Source organism: Osmerus mordax, chromosome 2 (genome assembly GCF_038355195.1).
Source record: "Osmerus mordax isolate fOsmMor3 chromosome 2, fOsmMor3.pri, whole genome shotgun sequence".
In the NCBI taxonomy this organism is placed as follows: Eukaryota; Metazoa; Chordata; class Actinopteri; order Osmeriformes; family Osmeridae; genus Osmerus; species Osmerus mordax.
The window spans coordinates 17,145,045-17,165,062 of record NC_090051.1 but is presented as its reverse complement, the minus strand read 5'-3'; the positions used below and the strand labels follow the sequence as shown (position 1 = coordinate 17,165,062).

General features: G+C 42.4%; 1 protein-coding gene across 1 annotated transcript in view; it reads left to right on the top strand.

The window, feature by feature from the left end:
* Positions 1-19,373: 19,373 nt before the first annotated feature.
* LOC136959378 (diacylglycerol kinase beta) overlaps positions 19,374-20,018 on the top strand; it is a 45,538-nt gene continuing 44,893 nt past the window's right edge. The window contains 1 exon segment of the mRNA XM_067253699.1: positions 19,374-19,692. Within this exon segment, the coding sequence (XP_067109800.1) occupies positions 19,626-19,692 (67 nt within the window). The 5' untranslated portion in view covers positions 19,374-19,625.

Genomic DNA, 20,018 nt, shown 5'->3' with positions numbered 1-20,018 from the left:
TGAAAGAATTCTAGAAATTTGTTTTGACTAATTGCCAATAGAAATATTGACCAGCAAGTAAGTACATTTGTTGAACTCTACTTTAGGTACCTAGTAATTAGCGAAGTTAACTTTTAGCCAGTGGGGAGTGGAGCTAACTTTTGGCAACTACTGTTGCAGAGGCGGGACCAAGTCATTGTTTTGCAAGTAAGCCTCAAGTAATTGTGGTCTCAGAGTCCTGAACTTTGAGTTTTGAGTCATAAACAAGTCATGATGCGCTTTTCACCAAATCTTGTATTATGCCAATTTAAAATCAGGGTTTCATAGTACATTTACAGAAATCATGAATGCTTTTAAAAGTGGTTCCTAATTTGTTCAAACAAGTGCAACTGAACTTAGTCATAAAATGTGGCTGCACTTCCATAATATATAGCACTAATAACCAGCACCACAACAGAATACATTTGGTACGTTTCTGTCCTGTCTTGTTGTATGTGAGCCATGTCTTTAACTTGTCTATAATAATCAAATAGACTATAGACAGAGTGGGCAGTTCACTAAAAAGTCAGTAATCAGTAATATTACAGTATGTATAGATGTGTCAAGTCGTAATTAAATGCATCACACACACACACACACACACACTCTCTCTCTCTCTCTCTCTCTCTCTCTCTCTCTGTCACCTAGATATGCACACTCTCAAAGGCACAAGCACATGATAGAAGTACACACGCACACACACATTCATTCACATACACACCCTAACCTTTGTGCAGAGGATTTACCAGGGAAGCTTGTGACGTCAACCTGAAAAAACTATTGCCATGGAAACCCATCTCTCTCAGTTTTTCCCTGATCCAGGCTGGATCTCTGGGTGTCAGTGCAGTAGTGTTTCTCTTACAACAGCCCAGCCACCACAAAAACCTTGACTACCTCTTCCATCTACACACCCATTATCACTTCACTTTGGTGCACTTATGTCAATACACTGTCAAAGACAGCAACATTATTTTGTCCTAAGTAGTTCCTATAATGGATCTTATTCTGGATGAGTATTTACAAACAAAGCATAGGAAATGATGTATTGATTACCCATTAGTGCTATCAGTAGGAAAGAAAAGTGCATTTACATTTAGTCATTTGTATTGAAAAACAAAAGCAATGGGGAAATTGACATCTCTGAGTGGTATTCTTTGAAAATATTTAAATGTTTTTGCCTACATTGTTTGAAGAAATGTGAAGCCTTATAATGAAGGGTGATATTATGTAACTATTGATAAACTGTGGTAAACTAAACCATCTATAATATTCATTAATAGTACAATAATTCAGGTTATAGTCATAGCCTAATGCATTACATGTGAGGTCATGTAAGGCTGGGAATGGTATTGTTGCCTCAGATGCCATGCTGTTATGACCATTGAATTATCGTGTTAATAATAGTTATGGCTAACAGTAACTAAAACCAAGTAACAATAGCACCGCTAAGAGGAACCTAATCATTCCTATAATGTCAGTATCTTATATAGTCTCATTGTTTTAATTTGCCAACTGGCTTGCCATGTGGTTTGTTATTCCTTGGGTCTTAGGGTTGGTGACACAAAATTAGGTTTGATGACATCCTTACATGACCCCATTTATGTAGACAAGATCACATTCTCAATCAGTCTCCCTAAGACCCCCAAGACATCATGTTGGGACCAAATTATTTACTTGATAAATATCAATTACATCAAATGATTTGCAGGGCAGTTTTGCAGACAACTTTTGGATTCTAGTTTGAAACATTACATTTGACAGCTCAGATTCTGCGATGTTTTAACCCCATTCCTGTCATATCTACTTTGACATGTGTCAAGAATGTTAGTTTACATTGTGTTGGCTGTATACAGTATGCAACAGTGTTTACGTTTCTGAAAGAAGAATATAGAACGGAGGGTGCAAGTTGTGGTGCCATAGCTACAGACAACCAATACATTCAGTTTTCCATAATTAGCAGATGAACGTCACCTGACTGATGTAAAGCCTATAGGCTACACAATGCTTTGCTCAACTGAGATCATAATATTGTAGGCTCACCTACTTTAAAGCCACACTTTTTTCATTTCAATAATACTACTGGCTTTGATAGCCTGCTAATGTCCTCATATCATTTCACAGTAAAGCATTCACATATGGCTTTCATTGTGCAGGACCTACTTGCTGGTTGATGAGGCATGACTGCCAATCTAAACACTAAGAGACATATTTTGCTGGTACAGAGCAAAGAGAAAAAACGTAATACGTAGAATATGTGGGCAACCACCCAACCAAGATATGTCTGGTGGCACTTCCTTGCAATATTTACATTAACTGACTGTGTCAGATTTGTTTGGATCCGAAGCATTTCAAAAGACTTTGCTCCAATCGGACCCATTTTTCTCAACCAAAACAGGGGCCTGAGTATGAGGAAAGGGAGGAACAGGAGGAGGAAAGGGAGGGGGAGGGGTAACGTAGCAGGGCTGCAGTATGTCAGTCTGCCTGCTTTGCACTGAAGCTGGCTGTCGCTGGCTCTGTGAATGTTTACAGTGCCGTGTGAGGGGGGATCCTGGGAGGCAGCTATTTTTAGCTCTGGTTTCATCATTCCTCTCTGCACAGCGTAGGAGCTGCAGGCTGGCGCTGCATTCTAATGACTAGAGAGGAGCCGTGGGGATGGGTATGAGACTCCCTATGTATAAGCAGACACTGAGAGGTCCACTCAATCTCTATTGGAGCTTTGATGATGACTATAAATCCACAAAATAGCTTTGGAATGGACCAGAAACCTTCTCTTTGTTTCCATATGTTTGTAATGTGGTTCTAAAACACTGTTTATTTTTATACGATTGTTTATTTTTTCATTACGGCCTATTTGTAAAGAGAGGATGAAAATGAGGAAGCGCAGCTCTGAATCTTAAGTGAAGTCTGGGTTGTTTGTAAAAGATGACAGTTGCTGCTGCTTCAGTCACATTACCTCTGCCAGTGTTTCTCTCAAGTTGCCACAACAGACTCAATGTGATCAGTATCTAGCTCCTTCAGCCTTGTATTGTGCTCTCCATCTTGCGTAAGAACCTTTATACGAAAATGTAAAACACTATCAACATGAACTTGTAATATCATCAAGACAGAGGCATGTATTCGTCCAAGTTTTAAAGACTGATTATGGCTCTATTCCCTAATAGAAAGTATTTTAATTAGATACGACCAAAGCCTTCCTCTCATGCAAGATGTTGAGTAGAACACAGGAAATTGGATTTCACCAACAGACCCCGGTCAGTCCTTCTTCTCGGTTTGTATTTTTGAATGTATTTGAATTACATTTAGCAAGCTGTGACATGTGGTAAGGAAGTTGTCATGGAGACGAATGGAAAACAAGCAAATAATGGAATCATAGTCTATTGTTAGACTCAAACTAGACTTGAAAACAGAGCTATAGGCTATAAACTAGTTTGGCCATCCTGTTTTGAACCTCTTCCCCTAATGTCATTGTCCCATAATTCCCTCTGGGTGGGTAACTAGAGGCATCTGTTCTGTCTTGAGGTCTTACTCTTCTAGGAGGATTTGTATCATTTAATCCTAGCACAGAACCTATTCTGGGAAACCAGAATTGAGTTGGCTGACCTCTTGAGATGTCTCAACACAACAGTTTGCCTGTGGCAGGTTGCGTCACATATACAGCTCTCAGTGGAAAAGTGTTCCTCGTGAAGAGGTGTCCTTCCTTTGAGATTGATGGCAGACGTAGTGCTGAAAGCTAAATAGAAGCATTACTTCAAAACACATTTGACATTTTCCATCCTGTAGCCTACCGTAGAAGAGCTGAGATCCCTTCTACACTTGCCAAGGTTCCAGAGTAATGCCTAGCTAGATGGAGGGTGTGTTGTATGTCTGCATGTGTTTTCTCTCAAACACCTGCTGATCTTGGAAGCTGTGACAAGGATACAGTCGGTAACACAAGAGCGAAGTGATCCCATAGTGAAAGTACATTTCAACCAGCAGCACACCCAGTTGTCAAAAGAGGGCCTTGACAATATCAATCTATCTTCTGCTTGTCTTGTTAAAATATTCGACAGTAAAGTTTATACAGGGGGACACAGGCTTTGCAGCCCTGAATTCAGAAGATCCATGTAATAAACATATTGAAGACATCTTTACAGGTGAGATCTGTAGAGAATTCCCACTAATCAATTGATCTAATACAGCATACCCAATTTTAGACAGAATATTTGTCATAATAGTTTGAAATATACAGTACCATGCAACCTACATACCCTGACACACATCTGACAAAATAGGCCACTAGGCTAATAGTGTGAGACCCCAAAAAGAGGTCCGCTCTGGAGCTACAATTACTCTGACAATGTTGACAAGGTGAGGGTCAGGGCAGGGCGGTGCTGAGCCTGATGGGACACAGCTCCCATGTTGTGCTGTTTGTCTGGAGAGAAAATAACAAGGAGATGTAAGGCATCGATGACCTTTCTCTGACAGGAGATAATGACACAGGCTCCCTAGATACACTGGCAGGAGGGATGCCCTGGTTTAACAACCTGATCTCATTGCCTTTTTTGTTTTATTAGACCCATTTTCTCTCTCTTCTTGTTATTTATTGGCTGGTATAAGACAATAATTTCAGCCCTCACCTCTGACATACATCAGTCCAAACTATAAAAACAAAAAAATGGTTTTGAGCTAGCATGGATACAGAGCTTGTGTTACTATACACAAGATACTGCATGTGTGTGTTTCCAAGTGAGGGGTGTAAAATGGTTATATTGTATCCTGTCATATCATAGATTATATCGTTTGAGTACTGTATAAACACAGACCTGTGTTTATCAAGAAGAAGAAGATATATTTAACCTCCAAAGTGTTTTATGAGCTTGCTGTGAGGTGCCTCATCAGTATGAAGTGTATGGAATATTGACATTACATTCTGCATCATAAGATGATGTCAGTCTCCCCCCCCCCCCCCACACACACACACAAACACACCACAACAGATATAGAGACATTAGTGTCTCAAGAGCAATTAGCTATGATGGTGACTAAGCCGACAAGTCAACAACAAGTTACCATTACACCATGAATCTTCCAGTGAGTGCATGACACATACACATGTATGTGTCATGCATCTTGATATAGAGATTGAGTAGGCTTTGATGTCTCATTCTCTTTAAGTCGATATGCATTTTCTTTCTTAGTCATGCTCTAGGGTTTTTCCATGTTTAGTGCAGTGGAGGTTCTAAACCATTTCAACTGGGGGGGGCAAGCTGGGACTAGTTGTACTGTTAGAGGGGCCAGTTACAATAAACACTGTTGTTGTTATATAATTTTTTTCTTTATCGCATTTCAGGCATTAATAGGCTTTATATTTTATATTATTATATTTAAACGTATTTATTCTGCGAGTTGACGTCCCAAAGGGCTTTGCGATCGGTTGTGATAAGGTGGAAATGTTAGCAAGAGTTTTTGAGTACCCACTAAACTGGAGGGACAGGGCTGAAACATAATCTACTGACAGGAAAGAAGAATTCATGGTGTAGGAGGTGAAAGCAGTAATGGCAGTAAAAAAAAGTGTTTAACATCTGTCATGACAAGATCCAAGCAGAGAGGACTAATATCAGGACCAGACAGGATTCAATTAGATCATTAACTTATCACATTAGACTGAGAGAAGGGTGGAGGATGCTAATGTCTTCAATCAGCATTGTGTTTCCATATTTTACTGACATTTTTCAGAGCAGCTTCTTTGAATGAGTCTCTTGAGATTCTTATATCTCCATTACAGGAATTACTTACTTATTCCAATACATCTTTACTGTAAATGGGGTGTGGCCAAAATGTACAAGAAGCTTTTATTTTTATGATTGTACTTAAAGTGACTATCCATCATGGTTGTGGTAAATAAGAATAAGCAGACCCACAGACGTCCTTTCTAAGGTAGTGTTGCAGGTCTAGAACAGTGTGGCAATCCGGATGCAGGAGCCACCTGCCCGGGAATGTTTCCATTCTTTTATTGTCTTGTATTTTCCCAGTCGGGGTGGATGGCACAAATGGAGCATTTCAATTACAAACTGCTGAGACACAGTGATTCAAGCAGGGGAGACAGGGTGACGTTACCAATAATTTTCACTTGCATGCAGCTATTTCCATGCTTGTAACCCATTGAAGGGTCTAAGAGGGGACATCTTGAGGACACATGAACAGAGTGATGGATACAAGAGGAGTTTTGGAAACGGATCATGCAGGACAAAATGGCAGTTTGCCGTTCATGTTCAGTTGGCTTCTGTAAATTTCGGGCCACAACCACTACATGAGCTCACTGCTGAACTTGCACATGGGGTTGATGAATAATCCTGTAATGTGACAAGGTTGTGTGACTATGCCTACTGTTCTTTGTCAGGATTATCGGTGAAGTTTACGATTATGTGAATCAGGCATAAAGGGGTGTTTATGAGAGGAGGCCATTGCATGCGGGTCAGAAGTACCCTAAGTTCCAAACCCGGTGTGGGCAAGAGAGGGAGGAAAGGATACTGACGAGCAATGCAATTACACCTGTGACACAAACAACTCCGCTTGACCAAATGACTTGTAAACAAGACTGGAAATGAATTTGCTCTATCCAACTACTTTCCAGAGATGTCCAGAGTAACAATTGTAACCATGTATGTTTGGTAGCAGCAAATAATAATGGTTGCAAACACAATACAACATTATTGTCCTTTTTTCTAGGAACAATAATTCTGATTCTTTAATAAACGTGTATCGTCATTGTATTACTAATCAAAATAATCTGGTACATATGAATAGTATACCAAATTATTTAAAGTTAAATAATGAGTTCATTTATTTATCAAGTCATTCTTAATGAAGCTTGAAAGCATGATAATCTCATTATGGACATGATCATGATTATTGAAAGAAATGGACACATATTTATTTACATTTACATTTAGTCATTTAGCAGACGCTCTTATCCAGAGCGACTTACAGCAAGTACAGGGACATTCCCCCGAGGCAAGTAGGGTGAAGTGCCTTGCCCAAGGACACAACGTCAGTTTTCATGACCGGGAATCGTACTGGCAACCTTCGGATTACTAGCCCGATTACCTCACCGCTCAGCCACCTGACTCCCATATTTGCCTGGAGCAGCTGGAAAACATCAATATTTGAGAGTGGAAATACAAGGAAATGTTTCCAGGATGCTGTGAGTGGCATTGTGTGTCCAACCTTTTTAATTACCATTCATTTGGAGATTTAACCAGCAAATTTCCCATTATGCCAGATGCAGTTGCATTGAAACATGAGTCAGGGACGGTGATTCTATGATGAGTATAAACCCACTGAAAAGGATTGTGATTAGTATGGGGCCTGGCTGAAACATGAGCTGTAACTGCTGATTTCTGGGACCCCGCAAAAGCAATTACCAAGTGAGCTCAATGGACCAGGCAATGCCTTCTGTCAACATCTTAGTCTGGAGATGGCCTGACAAGATGTTGGTGTAATGGAGGTCCATGAAGAGATGAAAAGTGTTCACTCGCTATTTCTATAATGTTTCTATGTTTTGGCACAAGACTCTTATGAAACAGAGTTGGTCCTCTCTCATTCACTGGTATTTTAGTGGGATGAAAATCAACCATGCTCTCGGGATGAAGGTCTATTTGAATGACATCGTGCATTGTTTAAAAAAAGATCTCAGTTGCACTGGTGAGTATTTTGCATAGTCAGTGAGGTGGCTGTTTATTCATTTTTTATTTGAATGTCAAATATGGGGAGGTGCAGTAGTCATGACTTTTAACATATCAATGGATCTCCCACTAGGGGGCATGGTCCATGTGAAGGAACATTCTACAGTGTCCAGGCTCACAGCTTTTGCCAATGTAGCCTAATGGTTTCAGTGTTTGCTTCAGTATCTACACTGTCTACGTCTACGATGTGCTGTCCCACTGTGGTGAACCATTCAATTGCCAGGTGGAGCCAAAATCAATCATTCATCAGGCTACTTTTAAAGGCCTCAAAAGAGTGTTTCGTGAAAAGACTCGTTTATTAAATGCTACAAGGGCGCATAAAGAATGCATGATACGGTGTGGAAAGTCAGGCCCAAAACAGTCACTATGCGCTAAGATACAGTGGAACACAGATGATTTGAGACACTGAGAGACTAGATCTACCGTACGACCAGGTAACCACTTTCTTCTATACTTCTGTTCCTCTCCTGTTGCTCATCTGAAGAGCCTAGACCGCCTCGCCCTTGCCTCGTCCCTGCTAGATCCCCCACTGCTCTCCACGTTTACATCTCACAGAGCTAAATGCTGTTTATCTTTCCATCGGCACCATCACCACACAATGTTCTCAATACAACTCAGCCTCTTTGCAAGTGCCTCCCCCCTCCCACACACACCCCAAGCACACAGAAAGATTGCAGTCAAGGCAAACACACCACACTCTTCAGCTGCAGCAGAGTAGTAGTAAAAACAATACAGCTGTGGAAAAAGCAATAATGGGATATGGTGTGTGGCTCATCATTGTAAACATTTCTTTTTTTATTATATCATTAAACTGTGGATCTGTTAGATGAATCCATTGAGGCCCCTTGTACCCCATCCCACTTGGTGCCCATTTGGAGCAGGCTGACATCTACAGCAGAGTAGAGACAGCTGAACAACGGAAAAACGACACGTTAAAAGGTGGGCGTTAAACGATTTCATGTGAGAATTATGTTGTATACACATGGGTCTGATGATTTTTTTGGCAGCAGTAGGTCAGTAGAGGATGGCAGGCAGAGATTGTACCCTTGTCTGCCGGTGGTCAAAACCCGCCATGTACTGTACTATCAGACCTAGTGATCTCAGCGGTAACTTTTGACCACAAGAGCTAAACAGGGCAACCTCCTCTGGAACAATACTCAATACAGGGGCTTGTGATTGTGCAATCACAAGCCCCTGTGTTTTCTTTGAGTGTTTAATGCATTTTTAAATGCAATTTCTGCATTTTCAAAATTAAAGATTGAATAATTGAAACTACATTTTAATTATTCATAGCTGTTCATGAGGCAAGGTTGGCTGGATTGGATCGTGAGTCTATAATAAGAAGAGTTATTAGTGTGAATGTATTTTTGATAAGTCATTCAGGGCCACTTCCTGCAGTACCTAATGGATTTCAGGGGAGTGAACAAATGAGCCGGATGGGTTATCTCTGTTCCTGAGATGTCTTGACACCAATTTTTCTTAAATCACTTTAATCCTCTAAAATCAGTGAATCATGAATGTGCATTGTGCAACTACTGGTAGAAAAGAATGTCACCTCCCTCCACCTCAAAAGAAAAAGGCAAAATTGAAACGGTGCCATGTTACTTGGACAAAATGCATACCAATGTATTTCAAACGCAATCTAGGGTAGTAAACTTTGTTTACGTATTTTTCAGAGATGCATATAAAACATCATTGATTTCACCAGAAGGGCATCTCCATCCCTGGAGATCCAATTGTCCTGACCTCACATTTGTATTCATCCCTTTGTTTAACTGTTAAAAATTTCACAAAATAAATTTTTACATTTGCCTTTGTGTCTCTGCTTATAATGCAATTATGCAAATCAGACGAAATTAATTATGTTTCCTCTGTGAGAGGACATTTTTCACCAAATGTTCACGAAAATTTTGACCTGGGCATGGTTCTTGTAGAAGTGAGTGTGTGGGTGTTTGTACATTTGTGTATCCTTAAATGCTACACAGCGAGGACTTGTGTGCAGATAGACTGCAGCCTACAGTTTGTTGTAACGTGAGAGGAAGTGAGGCGCTTTCTCTCACAGAGACCGTATGTCCGGTGCAACAGAAGTGAAACTGAATGGTAATGAAACGCACTATAACGAAACATGTATCTTTTAACGAATGCGACTGTTGTCTTGACAATGTCTTCTCATCTCGGATGTTGTACATGTCCATGTTTGCTTTTTATTTATGCAAGCGAAGACCTGAAATAAAAGGGCAAATAAACGAATAAAGACAGATTTGTGATTCTTTTTGCATGTGTTCATTATTTGCTGAAACCGTGTCCTGCTCTAGTAAACATTTGAGGCTATGTCAATTTCAACCTCCAAATATTTACCTCTCCAGAGACAGTAGAAGATCATCCACTAACACGGATGGGGACCCAGACAGGGCTTCGGTTGCCACTCAAGCCTTAGCCCCGGCCACTGGAGTTGGATTGCTCTTTATAGAGGGTTTTAGGGTTTAACCAACCTAAACCTTGAGGGTGTAGGTTGGTTGAGGGGCAGTTCTATGGGCGTATGTGAAGCCCTCTGTGACATGCTTGCGTGTAAAAAGGGCTATACAAATACATTTTGATTTGATTTGATTATAGACTGAGTAGTACAGTTAGAGTCTGGCTGCAGTTTAGATGACAGAGTAACAAATTACGGATTATAGACAACTTTTTCAGTTGATCTTTTTCAGTGCTGGCTGGCCACATGGCCAAGCTCTTGCCTGAGGGCAGTCCCCCAGCAGATCAATAGTCCAGATATGGATCTCTTTATTGGCTGTCGTGTAATGGATCTACATAGCTGGGAATAGTATGTCCCTGGGACTAGGAACCCATGCATCAGGCTGCCACCAAGATAATATCCTGCCAGTGAGCTAATCAGCCATTTAGCCAGACAGAATTACATCCAGTAAAACAAGTCAGATATTCATCCACCCAGTTAGTGACTTTGCCAGTCCACCTGACTAGTCAGCAAGCCAGGCAGCTGTGGGGCTGCTCTTAGAGAGAGTGTTGCCGTAAGTGGGTCTGTCCTCATTTCATCACGTTGCAGGATCGATTCGAGTTGTAGTTTGGGTAGAAAATAAAATGTTACAATATGAATCTCAGCGCTGCTCTAGTCCTCTCTCATCCATGGTACTATATGTACTGTACCAGCTAGTGTAGTTGATCATTTCAAGGAACTAAATGGAAGACTGTAGCACTAAGCTGCTTTTTTGTTTAAAGTAGCAATGTAGTCTCAAAACAAGCTTTGCAACATATAGTTTATCTAGGAGTGCCTTTGTAACCAGGGAGTTGGAGCCTTCAGTTTGCAATCATACCTGCTAGCAACAATACCTTGATTAAAGCTCGATAAAACATGGGCACCTGATCTGGTGCATTCTCAGCTCCCCATCAGCTGGCTGTGAACCCTTGTCTGACTCAATAAAACCTTTGCTCCAAGGTCTCTTCTTTTGCTAGGTTTAGGCAGGTCCAGTCAGGCAGGCATACGCACATGAGGGCAAGGTAGGTAGAGGCAGCAGCCATTAGCTGCTGTATGGGGCTGAGGGTGAATAGTTCAGGCACATCTGTTCATGATCTTGAGGGCGCCACATTTGACACAACACCAGTGTGACTATGCAGTGGCATAAGAACAGCTCTGTTAAGATAGCTAACTGAAAATCGGAGCAGAGCTTTGGTGTATTTTGTGTTTGTCCTTTTCCTGCCAGGTTGTTCATCTCTGCCTTGTTTTCTTGTAAGAAGCATGTCAAATCACTGCGCTTGTGATGGTTTTAGTGTTTGACGGGCATGAGTAAAAGTAATTGCTGTCAACCAAAACAGTAGTGTGTGTGGTTTCTGATTATTATGAACAACATACACGCACATTTAAAATAAAGAACCAAAAAGAGAGATTAGAATCCTGGCAGGAAGTGAAACAGCATGCTGTGGTGTAGAGCCCACTCATCACTACGTCAAACCACAACAGAGACAGTTAACATGGCCGTACAAACACACCATAACAGCCACAGCTCGGAATGGCCCTTTCTCAAGTCACTTCAAGTTATTCAGAGGCAGGTATACCCTTTGGGTACAAGTGTTCAGTTCAGCTGTGTACCTTTCTGAGAAATAACAACCTGGAATAATACAGCTTTTTGTTGGCAGATGCGCCAGTTGGAACACATGACAAGTGGAATACATTTGAAGAAGTATTTAAATGAAAACAAAAAATATGTAGACATACTCTCGAAGAGCAAACATAGATATGAAAGAAGGTAAAGTATTCATTAACATTTTATATTGTTGATTACTCACCTACTATTTACTCGACTTTGTTATTCCCTTTCACTTCTCAATTCAGATTCCCCCTCCTTCGCTGATTTGGGGGTTTGATAAGAGTAGTAGTTGTCCACAACCCAATTTTCATTGTTCTTAAAGTTACAGAATAAGACAACAGTAATGTCCTCCAAAATTTTTGTTTTAGGTTAATCCCAAAGCAGCGGATCCATATTTGTTTTCAGACTACTTTTTTTGATTCTCTGCATACCCCAATGTCTAACATCTTCTGTATACATTTTCTCTTAGAGTAAACATTTAGTTTGGATGTTGTCAGTCTATCATTGAAAATGTTTTCTACAGTATTAGATGATTTTATTTAATAATTTTACAGATGAATGTGATTCTGTAATCGTAAATGCGTAAAGATGTCAACAACTGAAGACAGGAAAGAAATAGCGAGAATGCACTATGTCTTCTCAGGTGATCCATCTCCTCCTTTTAGCTCATATTTACAGTACCAGGAAGTAACGCAAGTTCTATGAAATGAGAGAGGGGTAGCTGTGTGTGTGTGTGTGTGTGTGTGTGTGTGAGAGAGAGAGAGAGAGAGAGAGAGAGAGAGAGAGAGAGAGAGAGAGAGAGCTGGAGCAAAATGTTCTCTTTGCTTTTCTACAGAACCACCCAGCAACCAATATGTCAATACATTGTCATAACACAGATTTTTACAATTATGTGAGATACTACACAAGATGCTATACTGTACAGTATGTGCATGTTTGTGCAAGCGAAAAAGAACAGGGAGAATAAATACAGAGGGAGACAAAGAGAGAGAGATAGAGAGAGAGAGGCACAGCTCTGGTTGTTCACAAGAGAGGGAGGGAGGCTGGTCTCTGCATGTGACAAAGCAGTGTCGATGAGAGAGAGAGAGAGCGACAGAGCGAGATCGAGAGAGGGAGTGTTGGAGAGAGCAGGAGAGTGAGCGGCTCTGTGTAAACAGGCTGTCAGAAAAGAAAGTGCAGGGACATTTTAACCCTGCCGAGGGTGGGAAAAGAAGATCTACAAATCAAGACACAAGAACAGAGGTGGAGAGAGAGAGCAATTGATGTATCAAGAAGGATAAAGTGAGTGAGGGACAGAGAGAAAGAGAGAGAAATCAAACATCTAAAGAGAGACACATTGAGGAGGCAGAGAGAAAAAGCGAACTACATGAGCGTGTGAAAAAGATTGAGTGAGAGAGACGCTATCGAGAGGGAGAGAGAAAGGGAGACAGAGGGAGAGGAAGAAAGAGAGAGCGAAAGAAAAAGAGGGAAAGGGCAAGAGAGAGAGAGAGAGAGAGAGAGAGAGAGAGAGAGAGAGAGAGAGAAGGGAGGAAAAAGGCGTAATTAATTCAGGCTGGATGGGAGGGATGTTGTTGCTGCCTGTGACGAGGCTCTAGAGCCTCCGTTCTGCTGCGCGTAGCCGTATGTCAGTGTGAGAGGGGCTGAAACACCAGCCCAGCCCTGGTACTACTCATCCTGTTAGCCTGGCAGGGAAACCACTGTATACTGCTCACTCTGAGGGAATGGACATCAGCACCATTACAGGGATGGAAAAAGGTAAGGAGAAGCAGTAGCTCAGTCTCTATTGAGCAGTTTCTCTCTCACTCCCCCCCCCTCTCTCTCTCCCTCTCTCAAAGCGTTTGGGCATTATTGTTCATTTATCAGTCCTGTCTGAATAGCCCTGACGGCTCTCTCTCTCTCTTTCTCCCCTCAATTCTCTTTATTTGATTATGTTCTTGTCTGTGTCAACTGCTTCTGATCTCTATCTTATTTAGTGCTCACTTCATAAATGAGTGTCAGTCCCTTCAGGCTAGAATCCTTCACAGTAACTTTTTTCCTTCTGTCTAAAAAACAACAACATTTTTATAACAGTGGTGACGGTCATGCTAAGTGGAGGAATTCAGAGGCAGTGACAGTGAAACTCGTTTTTGTTCAGATGGCATTCCAGGAGTATTGCGGTTGCGAATGTAACCAAATGGATGCATAGGGGAAATGGACAGAACCATGTTAGACACAATCTTTGTGATGTACTGGACTCAACATAGCTTCTCCCTAAGGCCCATCGTTCTTGTTTGTTTATTTGCTTCTAAATGTGTGATTTTTTCACGTATGAGATCTTATCATCTATTAAAAACAAATTAAGCAACAGAAATACAGATAGACTTTCCAGCATCATTAGTAGACCCACTTAAGACTTAAAAATATGACCATAACATTCCCTGTCTTGCGCATGCTTGATTGCAAGCAAACTGTAACATGAGAGCGTGCTGTGGGATTTCAGGCAGCTGTAAAAAAAAAACTGTCATCTAAAATGCTGATGTTGTTGCCGTTTACCATAGACTTTCATGCTGCCATTTCAGGCGCATGGCTTTGATAAATCATCAACTGGAACGGTTAATTATGCCTCATCATCCGATTACCGAAAGCAATGTTTTTTTGTGCCTAGACATGCCTTCTTCACGAGCTTGTGGCAAGCTGAGCGATGTTCTGCTCTGCTCTGGCATGATAGGGTAGGAGAGAGCCCAGGGATATAGAGAACAAGGAGAAGGAGGAGAAGGAGGAGAAGGAGGAGGAGGACAAGGAGGACAAGGAGGACAAGGAGGAGTAGATAAGCGACAGGCCTCTCCACCACGGCTTGGCTATGCTGTTCACGTTCTCAGACCTGGTTAAAGCGTATCGAGGGCGAGTGCCTGTGGGTGTGTTTTGTGTGTTTCATCTGGGTCCATACTGTACCTGAGAGAGCCATAGCTTTCGTGCCAAAAACCATACCAAAAGTGGGCTGTCAGGGTCAAGGAGAGCAATGGCACTGCACGGACGACAGTAGTGGTGGTGGTAATGCCATTGTGTTTGCCATGATTGACACTAGTAGCCTCTCCTAAATTGACACAGTACACAATGGAGCCTTCTATCTCTTGTCCCACAGGGAACCTCTGTGAATAGGAAGGACCCTGAAAGTCGGACAAGCCCACAGTACAGTAAGTACAGTTTGCTCTTCGCTATGTAATACCAATCCCGGAGTTGCCATGACACCATAAATACTGTTGGTATTTGTGAGCCTGCATCCCCTAGGAGAGCAGAGAGGGGCCCACGGGTCCGGCCTGGCTGGGGAGCTGCTCTGTTCTCCCAGCTCAGGTTCTGTAGCATAAAATAACCACCGCATGACTCCTGTGATGGGGAGCCATGCCGTTATTGCTCAGAAGGAGCATATTTAGAGAGAAGCTTGAGCTGTGATAGAAGAGGTGAAAGGTGACGGAGGGTGTGTTTGCGTGTGTGAGTGCGTGTGGCTATTTCTGTGTCCTGAGACAAGTGCTGACAACTGATCTTGGCAAAAAGTCCTTTTATGGGCAAACATCAAGCTTTGTCCATCCAGGGCCCATGTTATTGTCTATGTTCCAGTTATTTCCCTAAACTAACATGAACTATAAGATATAACCAAAATGTGCATTTGGCCTGTGTACCAGCTACAGGTAAACTCCCTGTGCTCAGACTCAGTTTGTCACAATCTCATATTCCTCTTGCCTCACTGCACATGAAAAAAAATATGGAAGGACAGTCGAATTGTTTGGATGCCTCGAGGGATTGAAGTGAAAGCATACTCGGTGGGTGTCTTACTCCCAGCGTGAATGATCCTGTGGTCTCAGTTCATCAGCACATGACTGATGAGCCACCGTTAGGTGCTAATTAGCCCGTCTGAAGCAGAGAACACCAACAGTACAGTCTGCAGGGTACAAGTGTGTTAACGGCTGTTAGGATTACACCCAATGTGACCCAGACAGTATGTGAATGATCTGAAGATGCACTGTGTGTGGACTCACACATACACGTGGACACGCCGTAGACAAACTGCAAGGTTGTTTTATAAAGGGCATCGCTAAACGAAAACGCAAAGCCAATTCAAAGGAGGCGGCAGCAGTCAAATCAGCAGTAAGTGGTTGCAGGTGTGTACAGGACATGTCCCTCTGACGAGGTGAATGAAACACGAGTAAACCGTGGTTGAAGTTTGCCGGCGTGCCTTGGGTCACATGGTAAAATATGGAGGAGAATTGTCGGATAGCACTCACTATGCCAAGAATTCCATTAGAGGGTTTTTTGGTGTGGTAACACATCAGGCCCCATTACACAAGAGGCAGCAGCAAAGGTGCCATGGCAGCCGTGTCTTTACAGAGGCATTATTTTTGGTGAGCGCTATAGCATTTTGGAGCATAGCATTACACTTCCCAAACCTGTCAATCAAGGGCAGCCGAGGCTGTATGTCGTGAGGATATATGATTTCGAAACCCTTTTAGATAAGCCAAACAAACACATTTGTACACTTTGTGGGTGATGTCCTTGTTTCTCCAGTCTGCTCTAAGTGATCTGGAATTACAGTTGTTGGGAGAGTGGGCTGTGGTTCTGCATCATCTTCAGCTAAATCTGTTTGTTTCCGACTATGTCTTGTGGTCCAACCAGCTCACTGCATTCAGGCAGTGCTGCACTATGGGGTCTCTTCAGATATTTTATCCACACTCACTCTTATTCTAAAGTATTGAGTGAATCTGTATTTGAATTGATCTGGAATGGACCCCAACTTGCTCAACCTTTTGACCTTTTGCCTGGCTTCAATCAATATTCATTGGCTTTTTTTCCATTGTATTCAAGAGAGATGCAGCATGCTCATTAGTCATTCTGTTTAAATTTCACTTTGTTTGTTTAGATGCGTCGTGAGCTTCAATAAGCCTCAGCTCATTTATCCAGCCTATTCCAGACAAACGACTTTGGCCTAGTATATCAGTATTCATATCCTGCACTCACCACTACACACAGTACAGTGCCCATATCCAACATGCCATGTCCTTACAGTACAGTACATCCCTCTATGGTGACAGCCGTTGGTCTTGAAGTGACAGTTGTGTGATGCTGTGTGGTGGTTATCACAACGTCCACAGTCTCTTCCTGAGAAGAGGCACATCCCAACCACAGCTTCGTGCACCCTGGGTTGTGAAACACACCCGAACATACTGAAGTCGTTTTGCCCCGAGCAGGGAGATAGGACTCTTTTCTTACGGAAAAGTGGAGAGATGTTGAGAGAAGAGAGGTAAGCCCCTTTCATCAGTGACTCGTAAGAAAAGAACTGTGATAGTGTTTAGCAATGGATGAACATGTGTAAGGGATTTAATATGGTCTGTTAGATTGAGTCTTACTTTTGTGTCTTGATAAGGAAGGAGAGGGTTTGTTCCTGGACCATGGAGACTATGGTCAGCTGTTTCTATGTAACTCTGGATTCCATCCAGGTGGATAAGAGGCATGAGTGTATCAGAAGATCTTAGTGTATCCTCATCTCATTTTAAATCGTCTGCCCTTGCACGTGACTCGATCATGTGCAGTTTTACCTCCCCTCCCCCCAGTACACACACATAGGTACACACATCCGTTCATGTCTTTGCTGTGCACTTCAGTGACGTCATGGTTGCCAGGCAACGTCATGAGCAAAACAGAATCCCTCTCTGCACAGAGGGGAGGCCCCATCTCGTTGGATGGCACGTGCCTCTGCTAGCAAGCAAGCGCTCTCTCTCTTTCTTTCTCTCTCTCTCTCTCCTTCCCTCTCTCTCTCTTTCTGTCTGTCTCTCCATCTTTGTTTCACATGCACACAGACACACTCTCTCTTTTAGTCCAACCTGACTTTACAGGATGTCACATGAGCAGCCCTTTTTGGCTGACAGCCTCTCCCTGTCCCCCATGTCACCCATCTCCAGGCATGCCTGTCCCATTAATACATGCCACCCTGCCTCTCTCACGTTGCTGGGAGAGCAGAGGTGGTGGTGAAGGTGAGCACGTACAGCATCATTCTCATTTGCAATTCACATGTTAATCTCCTTGCCTGCAAGACACAGAACAGTCTGTTAAAGCAAAGTATTGGTACAATCTATTCTGTTATTTGACTAGTGAATGCTGAGCCAGTTTACTGTCTGAGTCACAATTTTATTTGAATAGTCGGAGGAATAAAAAGGAGCAAAACCTTTACTACTTTTCGCTGGATTTTTACATAGATAATAGACCTTTTTGTCCTTTTTGAAAAAGTTACTTAAAGGATCAAAATAGTAATGGAATACAAATTCACCCAAATCCGGAAGAAAATAAACATAAAATACATGTTTGTTTTTTTATACGCGCTGACTGTTTGCTTACCATTAGAAACTTTGATTACCCTGGCACCTAGAAACTTACATCAAACTCTCTGAAATGTCACACACACTCAGCCAGCGCTCCGCTCTCTCAAATGCTTTTCTGGGAATTATACAGAAAGAGCTGCCCAGACAGCACACGAAGCTCTTTGCACACCATCTGTTCAGCTGTGGTGAGTGGCACTCAGAATAGATGCAGCCTCTGTGTACAAAGAACGTGTGCTCTGTCTTGTGCACTCTATAAGTGGACTGATCATCACCTTTCCAAGTCAGCTGGATGAAATAAAGGATATAAATAAAGAATATGTTCCCAAATTAGAGAATTGTATTAGTACCACAGTGTGTGTGTGTGTGTGTGTGTGTCGGTGGTTTTGCATCTCTCTACACCATCCTCCTCTGTGAGGAGTCGCCATATCTAACACCCCCACCTGACTCTCGCACACTCACTTTCTCTCTGCTTCTTCCATAAATATATTTTTATTACTTTCATCTGATCCTGAAATCAGCACAGTCTCCAGCCCTGCAATTCCCTGTTCAGGCCTTATTACCTGCTATTCTCTCCTCACATCCATTCTCTCTTTTTCTTCTTCTCAATAAGGTCGTCCACGCTGAAATTATATTGACCCATCCTTGATACACCTCCCTCGGACTCATCCATTTAGTACTGGGCCTTAGTTTGAGATGAACAAAATTAACAATTGCCTTGATTTGTAGTCCCTACCTTTCTGTTAAATTGATTGGATATGTGTATTATATTTTTTATATATATTTTTTCCCTCCTCTCATTTCTTTCTTGCTCTATCTTTGCCTCCACATCCTCCCTTCATAATCTCTTTCGTTACTTCACCCTCTGGTCTCACCTCCTCTCCTTCTCCTGCCCATTTCCTTCTTTCTATCTTTATCTAGGTCAGCACAGGTCATCATTACCTCAGGCCTGCTGAGGGACCCAGCAGGAACGTGTCACTACCCAGCTGACAGGAGCAGTCTGTTGTTGTGACGTCACAAACGCTCGAGGGCCTTCTGGACTTGCAACGCCCCCGACTGCCCTTCTTCCTGCCTTGGTGCCTTCTTCTCCAACTCCTCCAACCCCATAATCTTTTGACCAGTTTACCAGTCCAACCCGACTCCGGCATCCCTTTATCCCCCCCCCCGTCTTATCTGTAAACCGTCTCTGCCACATCAAAGACTGTCCTCCTTTTCCCCATTTCCCAGCAGTCAGTCTCTCCAATCCGAACCCACACACCCTTTATTCTGGTGACTTTATGCTTTCCACTGCTCCTGCTCACTGCCATGGGACAGGGATGACAGACCACCTCTTCAGCTCCAGTTTACATCTGACCCAGGGATAACTAGGAGGCCCCTTAACCCCGACCAACGTCGCCCGCCCTGACGCTCACCGTCCCTGGCCTCCCCCAGCCAGCAGGATGGGTGACGGGAGCTGGGTGTGCCTGAGCCCAGCTGAGTTCTCTCAGCTGCAGAAGTACAGCGAGTGTGAGTATCTTCTTCTATGACGGGACAGTATGTGCTCCCCTGTTTAGTATGTGTTCTGCTGTCTACATGTTTATATAAACAGTTCAACAGAAGGAAGGTTATCACCTGAAGAAGCCATGACAGGTTAAGGTTCGTGTTGGAGCATGTTTCATGAAAACATTTTATTTGCCAATACATTTTTTTATTTCTATTTCGACCAGTATCAACAGATTTTGGGGTGCACTGTGGCTAAACCAAACATAATAACTATCTGACCTTCTAAAGGCCTCCGTACTTCATGTTTCATACTGTATCTGGCTGGCTGTTTGATCTAATACTTAAAGTGA